The following is a 15754-nucleotide window of genomic DNA, read 5'->3' as shown; positions in this document are numbered from 1 at the left end:
ACGGTAATTGAATATGAATGCACATGAGTGCATTGCGAAATCCATAATTGGACACCGTTGGTAATATTTATGCTCGCAAATTGTTAAACATCGCCCAGCGCCGTCGGGTCGCACCAATTAGCGCGAAATCAATTAAGAGTCCGCCATCCGCTGCCGGCTGAACCGTGGCCAACAAGTGGGTCCTGGAAAAGGTGGCTCTGACTCTCACTCTGACTCTGGCTCTCCCACTGACCACCACACACCGCACCCACAAATCCTCTTTGGCCAAACATACATATATCCTTGCCCGGCCCTGTCTGCCAATATGTATTTACTTTCAATTTTAGGCACAACACTCATTTATTACAAGCGGAGAAGCGGCATGTTCCTTCTTCTTATCTGCTCGGGGGCCAGCTTTCCCCGCAATTTCCATTTGCATTGGTCTTGGCTTTGGCCGGAGTTCGAAGCGGGAAGCGGAAAGCGGAAAGCGGGGACCTCAGAAAACCAAGGAACCCAGGCAGGAGTCTGGAGCAATGTAAACAAAAGAGGCAAAAACCAAACGAAGGCAAACAAGCCGCCAAGCGCCGCATGTCGACAAATACATGTAGAGACAAAACAAAAAAAGGAAAAACAGGGGAACCAGACAGAATGGTAGCTTAAGGGGGAAGGGGGGGGTACATAAAGCGAAAAATGTTCTTGTTAACAAATTGCAAAACATTTGCTTTTTGAAGACAAATTACTCGTGGTGAAACAAATTGCTTTGCTCCTCGCCAGCCTCTTCATCTGCTCGAGACATTAAATTTCGAGTGTGTGTGGGCCGCATTTAAATTTGATATATTGAGCCGCAAAGTAATGCACACGCAGTCCTCATCGCCCACACAGCTCATTGCACCGAAGACGCGATGGGTCAACGCCTAATTAGCCGTAACCTGCCCCCATTCGCCACACCGCCGAATTACACCTTCCTGTGCGGCGGATCGGAAACGGAAGCTGCCGGCACGAGATTAAATGTAACTTTAAGCGCTCTAATGAAGACAATTAAATGGGCTTAGGCGGGTGCTCAAGCGGACTTAGCAGTCATGGAGACGTTCTGCGAGCCACGCAGTGGCAGTCTTAGCTGTTCTTATGGCATGTTGCTCGTCCCACCGGCAAATAAAGTCCCGGAGTTGGTTGCTAATTGCCTTACCGGGCACAGACACAGTCACAGGCACAGCCAACCCTGCGTATGAGCAATTCGCTGCATGGCGAAAAGCTGACCAAAATATATTTGCAAATTTGTGCATGCACTCGATCATAATTTGAGTAATTATTTTTCCAGTCGGTACGCCACACACACGCTCCCCTCTGCACTTCCGATTCCCCCAATTTCATAGCTGCATGGCGTTGCCAAGGGAATTCACAGCGTGCTGTTGACCACATTTTTTATTGCGATTTTCCGGGTGGCCATAAAGTGCAGCTGGCAACGGAAGATTGAAGTTTGCGGCCAACCGTTCGCTGGGGTTTAAACCTAGAAACCATCTAACCTGGATTAAAGATTTGTGATTAGCTGAAACCTGCCGCTTTCCACTTTCCACACGCTGAGCAAGCGCATAAATTACCACCAAATGATGTATTGTGTGAAGGTGATGCGGACTGTTGGCCTAAGTAAACATAGATCTATCCGTCAGGAAAGTTGGCCTACTTTAAAGAGCTTCCTAGCCGATTAGCAGGCATACACATGCCGGGAAAATGGGAAAGCCTAACCCTCTTAGATCTGAGGCATTAATAAGTCAAGTCAAGTCAAGTCAAGGCTTCTCCCGGCCAAAGGGGTGTGAAAAATACAGGAAGAATTATGTGCTTCAGTGCATAACTTGGTCGAGAGCTGAAAGCCATGTGCCCAGCATAATCAAGTCCCTGCGCTCTGTCGATGGCTGGCCAATTCGGTAAACAATGCGGACGCAATATGCAAATGAGCGTATTAGTAAAGCCAGCCGCAGAATTTGCATAATTTCCCCACAGTTTGCCCGTGTTTGAGGACGAAAGTGTTGCCGCCTCCTTTCGGGCGAAGATGGGAAAAAGGTGACTGCAGGCCTTCGAAATTGGAGTGATGTGCTCAGTTGATTTGCGAAAAAAATGATCATGATCATGGACCGGTGATGGGGATGGGGTTGGGGATGATGATGAGGATGAGGATGAGAATGAAGAGCGGGGATATCAGGCATTCGCATTAGCCTGACCCGGTTGACGCACTTTATATTCATGCCGCACTGTGCGTAAATATAATTCCTTATACTTTGCGCTCCGGGGAATAGAAAAAAATGGGGACTAAAGCTGGTACTGGGACTGGGACTGGGACAAGGACGTCGATTTATGCCGGACACGTGCTGCACTCTGCATCCTCCGCTTATTGGCATTTGTTGCACTCTATAAAATCCGCTTAACGTTTGCCATTGCAACTATGGATGCAATCAAAGTGAAAATACATCACCATTAACGGGCAACCACAGGAGTTTTGCAGCGTTGGATGGGATTGCAAATTCAATGGATTGTGCAGCTCCATTGAAATATCAATTATTGCATGTCCACGCAAAGAGACCGGTTGGATTTGGTTCGGCTTGGTTGATTTCCGTTCGGTTCGGTTCCGTTCAGTCGAGCATTAAAATACTGCTTAATTGTGCTGCGTGCCTCACGGAGATAAAAAAAAAATGCCACCGACAGCCGGCCAATGGGAATATAAACATTAAAACTAACGACGGCAAACCACTGCACGGCTGTGTAATTGTGCGTTGAGCTCTGCCTGCACATCTGACTGAACATCGAGTACTTGGCGGACATCAGTCCAAAAACAATAGCACACTTAGTGGGGCAGGCTTTGTTGAAGGGGTGAATTACTAAAATCCTTGACAAGAGGAATTAAGTTAAAAAAGCACTCAGCTTTGACAGGCAAAGTATGTCAAGCCAAGGCTTAAATTCCAATTTAAGTATTAAGGAATAACATGATTAGCATTTACTAGCAAATTTTGATATACCCTTGGGGCTACAAAATCAATTGAATAGTCAATTAACACTACGAAAACTATTAAATGTACCTGTGGCAATTAAAGGATACAATCACGAGACTTTCACCGAGCACAAATTATCAACTGCCTATATATACCTTTGGGGCATAGGAAAACTTTTGTTTTTACTTATCTTAGAGAACAAAATATGTTAAAATTGATATTGTTTTAGTTTTGCAAATAAAATTGAAATAATAATAATAAGTTAATAATTTTATAAAATTAGCTTTTCTAAATACTGTGGAAAATGGTTTACAACAGACTTAGAAAAGTAACTATAAATCCTTGATCTTTTTTTTTTAATTTAAAACGAAAAGAAAAATATTTGTATTAATAAATAAATAATAAACGTGGTTTTTTTAAGTGTTCCGCATAGTTTATAGTACTAGCTTCATGAAAAAATTTAAATATTTCCAAGAGATGCCCTGTATGTCCCTGATTAAACTCAAATTGTTGCAAAAGTGAAAGTAAAAAAAACTTATGCAAACAGATGTTTAAGCACCCTTTCAGCTACGATTTCAATACGTTCTTTATTTCGCTTCGAAAACCACAGTCCAAATAAGTAACATGAATAAATTTATTCTTGTGAAAATGTAAGAAGAATATACCTATGTTGTTTTCCCTTTGTTATGGTTGAAAACTGATCTGTAATCAACGAAAAATTACAGTCAATTTAACTCCCCGTCATTTCCGAAGAGCACAGAACACCAAATTGGTCTCCTTCTTAAATTTCAATCTTCTCGTCCTGTTTTCCTCTGTTTCGTGGTAGAGAAAAAAAATTGACTCAACGCTGTTTTTGTTCGCATATATCAAATTAATTTGTCATAATTACGTGTAGCTGTCTTTATTGTAAAAGCCGAAAGTCTGAAAAGAGGGCGGCAAAGGCATTCATAAATATTCGATATACTTTGCACTTTGTACTTAATCAGAGTATTTCATAACTGACACGCGCAGTGTCGCAGGCCGTAGAGAAATCAATGAAAAATAAAAAACAATATTGAAATAATAAAAAGTTGTACCATAAATCACAGTTCTCACCTCACACCTATGTAGGCATGTACCCATACCCGTACTCACTCAATATCGTGCCGTTGCCGCCACTTGACGGGCATGGGCATTATTCAAAAAGGTCCTCCTGTCACGGCCGCCGAATGTCACGTGCACACCCCAAGTGCCTCTGGAGATGGCCGACGTGGAGGCGGAGGAGTGTCCTTTGTCTGGCTGCCGCTCCTGGCCAGTTGCTGGCACAACGACAGGTGCCGGGTGCAGTGCAACTCCGGCCGGGGTGTTAATGCCCCGGGGCCAAAAGGCAGGGCGGAGCACATTATCGGGCATAAGTCCCATTACGTGCGCCGGCGAATCCTTTCACCCGGAATCGGGAATGCAGAAATGAGCAAATTCTCGTTTGCAGCTAAGCAAATTTATAATGCTGTTTAAACGCTTCACGAAAAGACATCAGTTGGGCGGGGGGCGTGCTTATGAATTATGCTCCAGGGTGGGACATTTTAAATGAGTTTTGGCTGTTCGGCATTCGCAGTTGGCAGTGGCAAACACAGTGGCAAAAAAAACAGGACCAAACTGGAGAACGGGTTGCAAACACTTTGCAGCGCCGTTTGTGGAAGTTTTTATGGTCCGTTGTTTAATTTATGGTTAAAATACATTTCAACAACAAAGCGGTATAGCTGGCGAGGGGCAGGGCGCACCTGTTACACGGCTGGTGCCAGAACAACAACAACAACAGCAGCAAACACGGAGGCAATTAGACGCGGCAGCAACTTAATGTATTCATGGCCGTGCTGACGGCTGAGCTGCCCCGAAAACGGCTCAGCCTGCCCCATCCAGTTATCAGCTGATATATGAGCCTGGGAGGGCCGACAAAAGCACACTATACAAGCCAGCCACATGTGTAATTAATTGGCACCCATTTGTTAGCCAAAGTATTGAAAGTGAGTAAATTAAGGACGCGATGTTTCGGCAAAGTTATCTAAATTGATGCCGTTCCGTCAACGGTTGTCGATTGGTGGGCTAATATTTCAGATTTTCAAGAGTGGGTAAGAAAAATAGCGCTTCTAAATAAAATTAATACGTTGGGTATGCAATAGAATTTTAAACACGGGTGTCACTTAGCCACTGAAAACAAATTGAGAAAGCGCATAAAGACTACAATGATTACATATTAAAAATTACACACGTCGAGTTTAAATTGCATAAGGCATTTAATATTTAAAATTGTTAATACTGGAAAAATGAACTGCTTAACTACAGTGATTACATATTCAAAATCACACACAACGAGTATAAAATGCATAGGGCATTAAATATTAAAAGTTGTTAGTACTGGAAAATAAGCACTGCTTCATAAAATTAATTTTTGGGTATCCAACAGAATTTTAAACATCGGTGTCACTTGGCCACTGAAAACAAATTGAGAAAGCGCATAAAGACTACAATGATTACGTGTTCAAAATCACACACAACGAGTACAAACTGCATAACTGATCAAGGCATTAAATATTTAAAGTTGTTAGTACTGGGCACATAACGTGCTGCAAATATATATATACGTAGTTTCACGAATAAATATGGCTCAAGTTGTGCGATTCTCGCAGCTCTTGGAAAATGTCAACGGGCGGGTAAAGCAGCAACACATCCCCCCCTTTTCACATAAAGATGTCAACTGCACATGCAGTGTGCCATACAGCACAAAAGTTTGCTGTGCTTTGCTCACAAACAAAATTTAATAAACGCCAGACAAGCGATTTTTCTCATATTAAAACCTTACGACAATCAGCAACAAAGTCTTGACTTTGAAGTTTGAAAAAATTAATCCGAAATTCAATAAAGTTTGTTTTTAAGAATTCCATATATGTCAGCGCACGAGTTGAGGAAACAGCATCGCCGGAGACGACATGAGCTAAATAAATTCATAACAAAGGCAATTTTGAATAAATAAATAACAATACTTATATACGAAAATGCAACTCTGAGTGGATCAATTGAAAAAATTCTTGTTAAGATACTTTCCTAACCTTTAATTTACGTACCTTTTTAAAAGTACGTGAATCGGATTCAATTTATTAAAAGTTTATTAAATGGGTTCGACTGCGACTGAGTTTTCCGGGAAAAGCATTTGGCGCTCTCCTCGCCGAAAGACGACTGTCGTTGTAACGGACATCTCAAGTGGGTAAATCGAGCAGACAGATAGAAATGGGGACGGTCGACGGGGGAGGGCTTGTCGAAATTTCATTTTGCGCTCGTTGCGCGATTTATGTTATTATTGATTGCGCACAACACGAAAACTCACAATGAGTGCAGTGCCTGTGTGTGCCAGGCTGCGTGTACTTGAACTCAATTGATTCAAGCAATTTAATATTCATTTGTGCGTGTAAATCAGATTTGCACATGCAAATACCCAAAATCGCCAGAATAATTGATTGAGCGAACGCACACACACCGAAATCAGGGCAAAAATAATTTGATAATTTTTTTTTGCAAACACGTTAGCAGATTGACGGCAGATTTTCACATTTAAATAGCTGAACAAAGGACATCGTGTTGTGGCCAGAAGTGCCGGAGGGCACATAATTTAATTACCCAAGTCTCATTGAATTTTCGGTGCTGTTGGCCATTGATTTATTAGATCCACCGCTGTATATTAATCCATTTCACGCATCTCGACCCGGAATAATCAGCTTATAATTTGATTGTGATTTATGGAGCTGACAACCTTGGCGGAGGCAAAATCCTGAAACGTCTAGGCAACATGGCTTGTGGCTGCCCTGCAGTAAATTGCAAGTATCCAGCCTTATCCTGAGTTGGCTCCGACTTACTTGGCCCACAGCCCCGCGTTCAGTTAACAGAGCTGTGTTTAGTGCGCTCAGCGCTCGCTGTTAACCACTTTGGCCACTGCGTTTGGCATCTATTTATTATCTTTGAGGCAACTACTTTCGGCGGACCATCAATATGCATGAGGGGTCGGGTGGGGTGGGGAGTTGCCCCAAGCCTCGCATAGCTATAGTTATTATGTATATTACGTGTTATCATGGCAAATGTTGCTTATGGAAAATTATGAGCATGACTCCTCACGAAGCTTTATTTCCATTTTCATCCCACAAGCATGCCCACAGTGCCGTATGAGTATTTAAGGCAGTTGCCTAGAATTCCGAACTCGACAATTGTAAACTTAAGCACAGCAAACCTCAAGGGTAAGCCTTCAATGAATGTTAAATTCCCGTTCAAAATTAAGTTTATAACTGGAATTTATACTTGCCGTCCCAATAAGTTTGTCTGTTTAGTAAAAGTCTATATTGATTCACATAACATAATTGCTATAATTGTGAACCGGACTGCTTTCCCGACATATATATATATATGTAAGCGTTTTTCTCGCATCTGTATGTGCAGCAATTTATGCGGCAAAACTCCACTAATTTCTCATAGCCACTTCCTGCGACTGACTGCTTCCTCCCCTTTTCTGGATCCTGGCTTGTAGCCTTTTCTGTTTCCGCTTTGTGTACACCATAGACGAGAATGGCTGGCCATATTTATTTGCCTGTATTAAATGTCTTTTTGGCAGTGATATCCCCGCCCGCTGAACAGATTGCCTAAATTGTGTCTGGCTCGGGAAGTTCCTGGCCCGCATACGCTTTATCTGGCATCTCGAAAATATACAGCAGTTATGAGGTAAACTTTTCGCTATTTCACGTGGCTGACGGTGATGACTTTTCCCCAATTTCTCTTTGTGTCATTATCTTTTGATTATTTCATTTCCTCGGTCGCACAGGAGCCTCAGGAATAAAAACAATTTATATTTTCCTTTGTGGCCACAGCGGAGCTCTCAAGTGTCCGACGACTGTTGTCTTGGCAAATTATGAAGAGCGTCGAAGGGCCGTCTTGTAAGCCAGGCTAAAGCCAGTCGGGCCAGGACTACTTGGCCGGCTTTAGGCAACCTTTTCGTTTAGCCAGCAATCAACTTCGGCAACTCTTTCAATTTGTTTGGCACGCGTGAGTGTGGGCGTACGTGTTTCTGGACCTTGAGTGACTTCTTGTTTAGTTGGCACTTTTCAAAACAGATCCAGCCAACTTTTTTCCTGCACAAATTGCTTACAAAGTGTTTTTTCTCGGTCCGGGTTTTTATTTTTGGGTCGCAAGAAATAAACGGCTAAGCAGTAAATCTTTGTCGGTTTAGGTTATTGAATATTTCATGCCCGAGTTGATTTATTATTTATTTCTTTTTAATGCCCGCCCAAGGTCAAGAAAACATTTCGCTTTCGATGAACCCGTTTTATGGTCATTATATGGGACAAAAGTGAAGTCAAAAGCCAAAGGAGCCGATCGCATTCCCATTGTCCAAGCAGCGGAAATGCCTGCTCCGATTTTGCCACGCCCCCTTTCATTGTTTGCCTTAGGCAGCCCACCACACCACCACACCACCACACCAGAAAGCCAGAACACCGACCGAGCTCAGAGGGAGGGAATTAGGTGGAGGTGGCATAATTAGAGCACGGCCAGCACTCGGCGTTGCAAGCCTAATGAGTTTGGTTCGGCTTTTAGCGCTGCGTTTGATGGCCATTGCAAGGCGCTTCGCATTGCCATCGCGTGGCCAAGGGAAGTCGCCGAAAAAATCAGTGGGTCCCTTCATACTCAATAATGCACGCCACAGCCCAGTCCTCAAAATTCTGTCCTCTGCCCCTTTTGTTTGCCGTTGTGGCAAGCGGTCGAGCAAGAAACGCGGGGCAGGGTGGCCCAACGTGCCAGGACTTAAAAATAATAATAAAAACTCAAACTGATAATAGTCATTACGCTGCTTTAAGACACATCTAATTATAATGCTGAAGTCCCGTTCAAAATGTATACGTCTAAATAAGCTATGCTTTTTTTGTCTTAAACAAATGGTAAAACTCTTAAAAACTGGCATTATTTAAAAACAATTTATTTAAAACAAAATGTATTCTTATTCTTAGTCTTAGTCTTATATCTTAAGTTTGAAACGTGTAATTATTATTTTGTACATCTGAATATCAACTAAATAATTTATGGAGAGTTTGATAAAAAATAAACAGGCTAAAAGTAATTATTAAATGTTTTGCCTTAAACAAAAGGGGAAACTCAAACTTTCGGTGAACAAAATTGTAACATTTCTTAATCTAATTTATACGCTACCGAATTTATTGCGTTCATAAAATAATAAAAATACCCAGAGAAAAAGGGCATACTACAATTAAACATTAAAATGTTTGAATGTTACATTGTGTTTCAAAATATAAGCATACTTAAAGTAAACTGAACAATTATTCATTTGATTTTTTTCGACTTAAATCTAAATTTGACCATACTTAAAAATAAAAATGAAACACGCCTCAGATCTAAATCATTACAGAAAAATTATTTCAAAGTGAAAATGTTTGGGCTTGCCATGTTTTTTCTCTGGGTGTTCATTAATGTTTTATAAAACTGAAACCAGCTTAAAGTAACAAGTAAACAAATTTATTTATTTCAGATTTTCAGTACGTCACTATTTCGCCTAGCACTTATTTGTTTTCTGTCTTGGACAACCCTAATGCAATGGTGGCAGGAGGCCGGCAGGAAGGACCTGGGCTGGCAGAGCCAGAATCCGTGACTGGTGGCCGCCAGTCGGGGCTCCATGGGGCATTCTGCCCGTCCACAAAGTGCTTCCTGCAGCCGGGTTAGTCTGCAGGATATTGAAGTCAGGAACGGCACAAGGCGCAGCTCGAAAAATCAGTAAAACGAAAAAAAACTGGTACACAGGAAAGTCCACTCAGGTCCTTGTTGAACTTTAACCATTTCGCAGCTGCAACAGTTATTATGTTTGCATATCTCGGAAAATTTCATTTATTTTGCTTTAGTTGGGATGTTAAATATTAATAAATATTTTCCAGTCAAAGCTGGGCTTTGCATCGGAAAATGCTTTTCAAATGTTGGCAAAAAGTTGCTCGCTTCAATAGTTGCTTGTTTTTTGTGAGTGTCTGCCCGGGTGTGTTTGCATTTCTCCGGATGGATAAATGTGTGTTGGTTGGAGTGTGCCTCTGTTTGGGGTCCTTATGTAAATCGGTCGTTGTGCCTTTTAGCACTCGTCCTGCTCACTTGTTTTTTGTGCTTCCAAGTGTTGAGTGTTTTGTTATTGAAGCATATTTTCCTCATTTGTACTCGAGCTGCACTACCCCATGCTGTTGTTAGTTAAACACCAACAGCCACGAGGCCAGGTGGCGAAAGGTGGCCAAAGGAGGCGGCTCCCAAAGTATGTGTTCAACTTCTGGTCCCATCCCGAACCCTTTCATAAAGGACAGACCGAAAAATAAAGGGCTTAATGTGTGTATATTCGCTAAAAGCTTGTTACTGTTCTTGGCAACCGTGGGCTGACGGCCCACTGGCGTCCTGGTCCTGTTCGGGAACAATCGGTAGGCACTGTATTAAAAGTTTTGCGGGCTTAAACTTTCGCCAACAAACTTGTGGCAGTCGCATAAAATGTTTCTACTACCTCTGAGCCTAAAAGTGTGCACAGGCCCACCAACACACACACGCGGCAACAAAGCCAACTTAACACACAATTGCGCTTTTGCATATTTGCGCGCTGCTACAAAACAAGCGAAATTCCGCGAACCAAATCAACAGAAGCGCAGCGAACCAGGTCAAGAGCTGTTAACTTGAAAATTACACAATTTGTGCATTTCGCAATGGAATTAGCCGCCCACTCACATTAAATTGTTCGAAATTACCGCTCCCCTTTGATGATTAAAAATAAAAGTTTTACTTATAACTAAAATAATCAAAAAGAGCTGACACTCTGTAAAATGTCGGTACACAATGCAACACTTGACAGATCACTGGTTTCACAGATCACCATTTTCGCCGTATCAGCCACAATATTTTGTGTGCTCCAACAACAGAAGCTGAATGCAATAAGCAGTAGCAAAGTGGCAGAAGCAGCCAATGAAACCAGTTCATAATTGCTGACAGTAATTAAGGAAAGTGTGGAAGAAGTGACTGTCCTGGCTGGATAAATACCCGTTGGGGTGACTAGAACTGAAGAGAAAGCCGGGCCAGATTTGTTTGCCCCAGCGTTTCCTAACCGAGGGGAGACACAAGAAGCGAGCTGAAAGATATTCCTCAACGGAGTTATTACACAAAGGTCCACAAAGCCAGTGACCGACGAACTGTTTGCACTGCTCGAGTCACCAAGGATTTTCGTATATAAATTCAGTTGTTGGCTTACACTTAGCGCAATGGAATTAAAGTCGCAATAGAAGTCGATTCAAACTATGTTTATCCCAAACCTAAAATGGCCAGCTATTTAAAGGACGTATCTATATTGATTCGACTAATCATAACTGTTTCGAAGAAGGAATAAGCCTTATAGAATTTTTAACTGATTTTTTCAGATATTATATCATTAACCTTAATCCCTTGGAATGGGTGAACTTGACCAAACAAGCATTTTCCATCAGCCTTACAAATTACATTAATGCTCATAACTTGCGATTTGCTAAATTCATGTAAGAGTCGACTGATATTGACCGACTAAGTGGGCGTGGCCAAACTATGAAATAAATGTGCGTTACGTGGGCGAACGGAAAGACGGACAAACAGGCGGACATGGCTAGATCGACTTGTCTATTGTTCCAGAACAAGAATATATATGGTTTGTAGGGTGCATATTTCTAACTATTACATATTTTTGAACAAATGTAACATACCCCTTTGTACTACGAGTACGGGGTACAAAAATGACATGGTCATCCGGCAGATGGCGTTAGCAACCACTTTTTAAATCTCTCTTCTGAAGGAATGCCTTTTTTTAAAATTGTTTAGCAGAGGAAATGGATTTTTTTTCCGTAAAATATATCTGCAGCTTTCCAATTTGAACTGTACTGCTCTGAAACTATTTTGGTCGCTTTTTTTCCGCTTTTAAATGGCAAACTTGAGCAGGCCTGGGGCACAGTTCGTCGGTGGGTCGGTGGCTGCCAGATGAAGATTAATTTGTATGTTCACCTCTCGGATGTCACTCGAAGACTCAGAAGACCCAGTACAAAGGCACAGTCACGGCCATCAACTGCTCATCACGGAGCCATTTGCCATTTGCCACTGCTTTCTGGCTGGCTGGCCTAAGGTAACAGACACATCAGCCGGTCCAAAATTTTGGGGCGGGTATGGCGACGGACACAATGGGGCATAAAGCATTTGTGAAACTCTTGTTTGGGGCCCAGACCCGGTGCAAAATGAATGATGAATGCCTGCAAAAGAGCTGGTTGTTACCCTCAGCTGTTAGAGTCTGTTAAATGTTCTATGAACAGTTGTGAAAAGTTGTGCTAAGCTATTTGCATAGACTTGGATTACGCGCTTTTTCAGTTTAACAAACTAAAGTGTTAAACGGACTACTTTATCCGTTAATATTTAATTTGTCCTTTTTGCTAGTTTGACTGTTCAAAACTCGGTTCTACGGGGCTCATAGCATTCCGCTATGTCATTGGATTTGACTGGATCCGAGTTCAACGGCACAGGCAGAAAAAACGTTACGACAAACTTTTTTGATTTGAAGAACACATTAGCATCGTTTTCAAGATCTTGAAACAGATCGATTCGGTTGTTAAGGATACTGAAAAAAGTTAATATTAAAAACAGCAAAATTTGGGTTTAACTGGGTGATAATAAATGACACCGCCAAGGTCTTCCTGCCTTACAGTAGATGTGTTGTGCAACGCACGGAAATGTATCTTTAGATAAGATACAATTATGGTAGAAATGGATGTATTTGAAATGCATATAGTATGTATATATAGTCCATATAAAACATGATCGTCTTTTTTGCGAGTCTCATCCGCCACCCCCTCCCACAATGTAATCAATTCGTCAATTACGATTTATATGTGTATATGACGGCCTCTAAGGAGCTTAACGATCAAAGCTTAAGTGTGTCAACGAACCTTTCAATGAATAATGTAATACATTAATTTAATCTATTGAGAACTATCAAAGGGATTGAGTGCCCCGCCTAAGGGACACCTATGCATATAAGCGTAGTCGTGCCCTGATTACATACATCCTATCGCACTTTCAGGATTCCGAGGAGCACAAGAGAGGATGCGGAATGCATTTTGCAATAATTTAACTTAAGTCATTTTGACCCAAATTGTGGCCTGGCACATCTTAGCGAAATTAAACCGCCTGCCCGAGGAAACTTTCACTTCGTTCGTGGGCACGTGTGTGAGAGCCAGTGTGAATATCTACTCTAATTAATGCGTCACCTGCCTGATGTCACGTTCTAGTTAAGTTTTTTTTCCCCGTTTGCAGATTTAATGAATGCAAGCGTTTTCAATTTTAATCCGCAAAAGCCGCAAAACTTTGGCTAGCCGCCATCATTAGCCGTTGTCAGGCGCCAGGCGTCAGCCTGTCATTAAAAATGGCTTAAATGACGGGCCAGTAGGCGGATGGAAAAGCCTTTTTCCCAAGCCCCGCCAGCATGTGTTTGGTGGGAAAACATGGAATAGGATGGGCGGCAAAGCGATTAGTTTCGTTGTTTTAGAGGCAAAAAGTCCCAGGTAGAGGGTTGGGCTAAAGGCTGTTGAACCACTTTAAATTTCAGCCATTTGTTAGTGACGGAATGGGAAGAAATGGATCCTTGAACTTCGAGAATGTATTGCCATTAGCAACATGGTCGATCGCTCCGATGGAGATGGGGGAATGAGGACTAGAAGGCATAAGGACAAATGCAATGTTTCCATTAGCGCCCAGAATCGAAGCTGTAGCTGAAGCAGTTAAATTTAAAAGCGCCATGCGCCTTTTGTTCTCCAACTTTCTCTCTTTTGCATCTCATTGAAAGGCTTTCTCCCACTCCCACTCCCACGCCAATGGTACCCTTTGTGCTTGGCTTTCTGTGTGGGGTTATGGCTGCGGGACGATTCTGTTCTGAAGGAGCACAGGCTCTAATGCAATACCAACTACTATATACTATATATACGACATTCCACGCTATGTGGGTCCGTGCTTGCGCTGCTGTAACGAGGTCACTGCTTTGGGACAAAAGTTGTCAACTTGAAAATTACACATTCTGAAAATCTGTAAAAATACGCACGAATGTGCAAGTGCATGGGGGCGTGGTTAAAGCCAACATATCTTTGACTTTGGCTTTGGCCCAGCACAGCACAGCACAACTGTTGCCTTTATTTCGGCTTATCAGCCTGTAAAATGCGCAATTCAAATGCAAATGTGCAGCGTAATTAAAAATGTGCATTCCATTCCTCAACTCCCGGGTCCGGAATCCAGCCGTTTGGGCGGAGCCAATTTAAATATGAGTGCGCAAACACACGTATATATGGGAAATTTAATTAGCTGGGACCTTGGGGTCCGCACTGCTGCTGGCCATAAAAATAATATCGCAGAAAATGAACTCTGGTCGCGCAGTGTGGTTGGGGCTGAAATGGGATGCGAATCCGCCCGTTGTTGGTTTCCTTGCGTCGTCCTCGGTTTGCGCAAATCGCTTTAAGCCAAACTATTCATTGCCTCTAACTGGCAGCGCTTTCCACCTGAAAGGGCTCTTGTAAATATTCAATTTCACACGTCCCATCGGCATACCACCCACAAAACCACCGCCCACTGTGGGGTGACCATCAAACCATCTAGCAGATGTCAGCCTGCCTGTGTGGCAGCAAAAATCGGATCGGCGCAGCCGGCAAATAAAGTCGCACATATTTTCAAATAAAGCTGCCGTTATCACAAATTGACAGCAAAGTATTGTGCGGCCGACTACTTTGTCCCAGCGTGGGCTGTGGGTTAGGGCTTGTCCCCGAAATGGCCAAATGGCTTTATGCGGTCAGACAACGGGGCGTATGCGTAATGCGAGGAAGCGGGTCGGGTCGGAACGGGACGGGACGCGACTTCCGCTTCCGGTTACACACACACAGATGGAAAGTGCTCTGCGGTCGGCTGTCACTGCGATGATTGCGCTGCATACACACACACACACACACACACCCAGTCGGCTTTGGAAAGCAAATAAACCCTCTATGCGAACGGAGGCAGTGGGCCGTCACGATGCGCTTTATTTAACAATATTAAACAGCCAATCTGCCGCTGGCAATTTCCGTATTCGTATTGCCTTTGTGTGGCCTGTCATAAGGGGCCGAGTTATATTCAAACACATTTTGAATGCCCACCGAAAGGCACACAATCAAAATTCCAAAAGAGCCCAGTTCTAAAAGCTGTTTTCCAATCGCCATTCGCCGCTCTCAGCAAAGTCATCCTGCGATGGACGGAGGCGGCGACAATCAGCTGTCGCTGAGATCCTTTCGCAGTCGCAGTCAGCCGCCCGCAGGCTTTCTCTACAATGCTGGAGCACCCAGAGAATCGCACGCAGGTCCTGATCCCGCCCATTGGGAGGCAGTGGCCTTGCAAAGGGCGTTCCAAGCCATGATCGCAGCGGAGCTGGCGGAGGACTCGGGCTTCGAGTCGGATAGTGAGAGCGGATAGCCGGATGTGAAAATGGTTCGCTCCATTGAACCTTAGTCCTTATTACGCTGAAACCTCAGAGAGAAAGTAAATTCATACTGCGTCAAAAGGCGCATTTCAGTGTCAACCATCATATTTAACATTGAAATATATAAATGATTTTATACTTCTTAAATTTAAGTCTGTTATTAAATTACACACAAGCCCAAAAAGACAATAAAGTAAATATTAACTAATGGGCAAACTTACCTTTCCCCAATAGGCCGAATTAAAGT

General features: G+C 42.9%; 1 protein-coding gene across 1 annotated transcript; it reads left to right on the top strand.

Moving 5' to 3' along the window:
- Positions 1–15150: 15150 nt before the first annotated feature.
- Positions 15151–15654, top strand: LOC108145057. The gene has a single exon (XM_017270237.1). It carries the CDS (start codon positions 15180–15182, stop codon positions 15498–15500), a length of 321 nt encoding a protein of 106 aa, XP_017125726.1. The 5' UTR covers positions 15151–15179; the 3' UTR covers positions 15501–15654.
- Positions 15655–15754: the final 100 nt, after the last annotated feature.

The sequence above is a fragment of the Drosophila elegans genome, unplaced genomic scaffold (assembly GCF_018152505.1).
Source record: "Drosophila elegans isolate 14027-0461.03 unplaced genomic scaffold, ASM1815250v1 contig_133, whole genome shotgun sequence".
In the NCBI taxonomy this organism is placed as follows: domain Eukaryota; kingdom Metazoa; phylum Arthropoda; class Insecta; order Diptera; family Drosophilidae; genus Drosophila; species Drosophila elegans.
The sequence above is the reverse complement of the archived record's forward strand: the minus strand, read 5'-3'. Positions and strand labels throughout refer to the sequence as shown.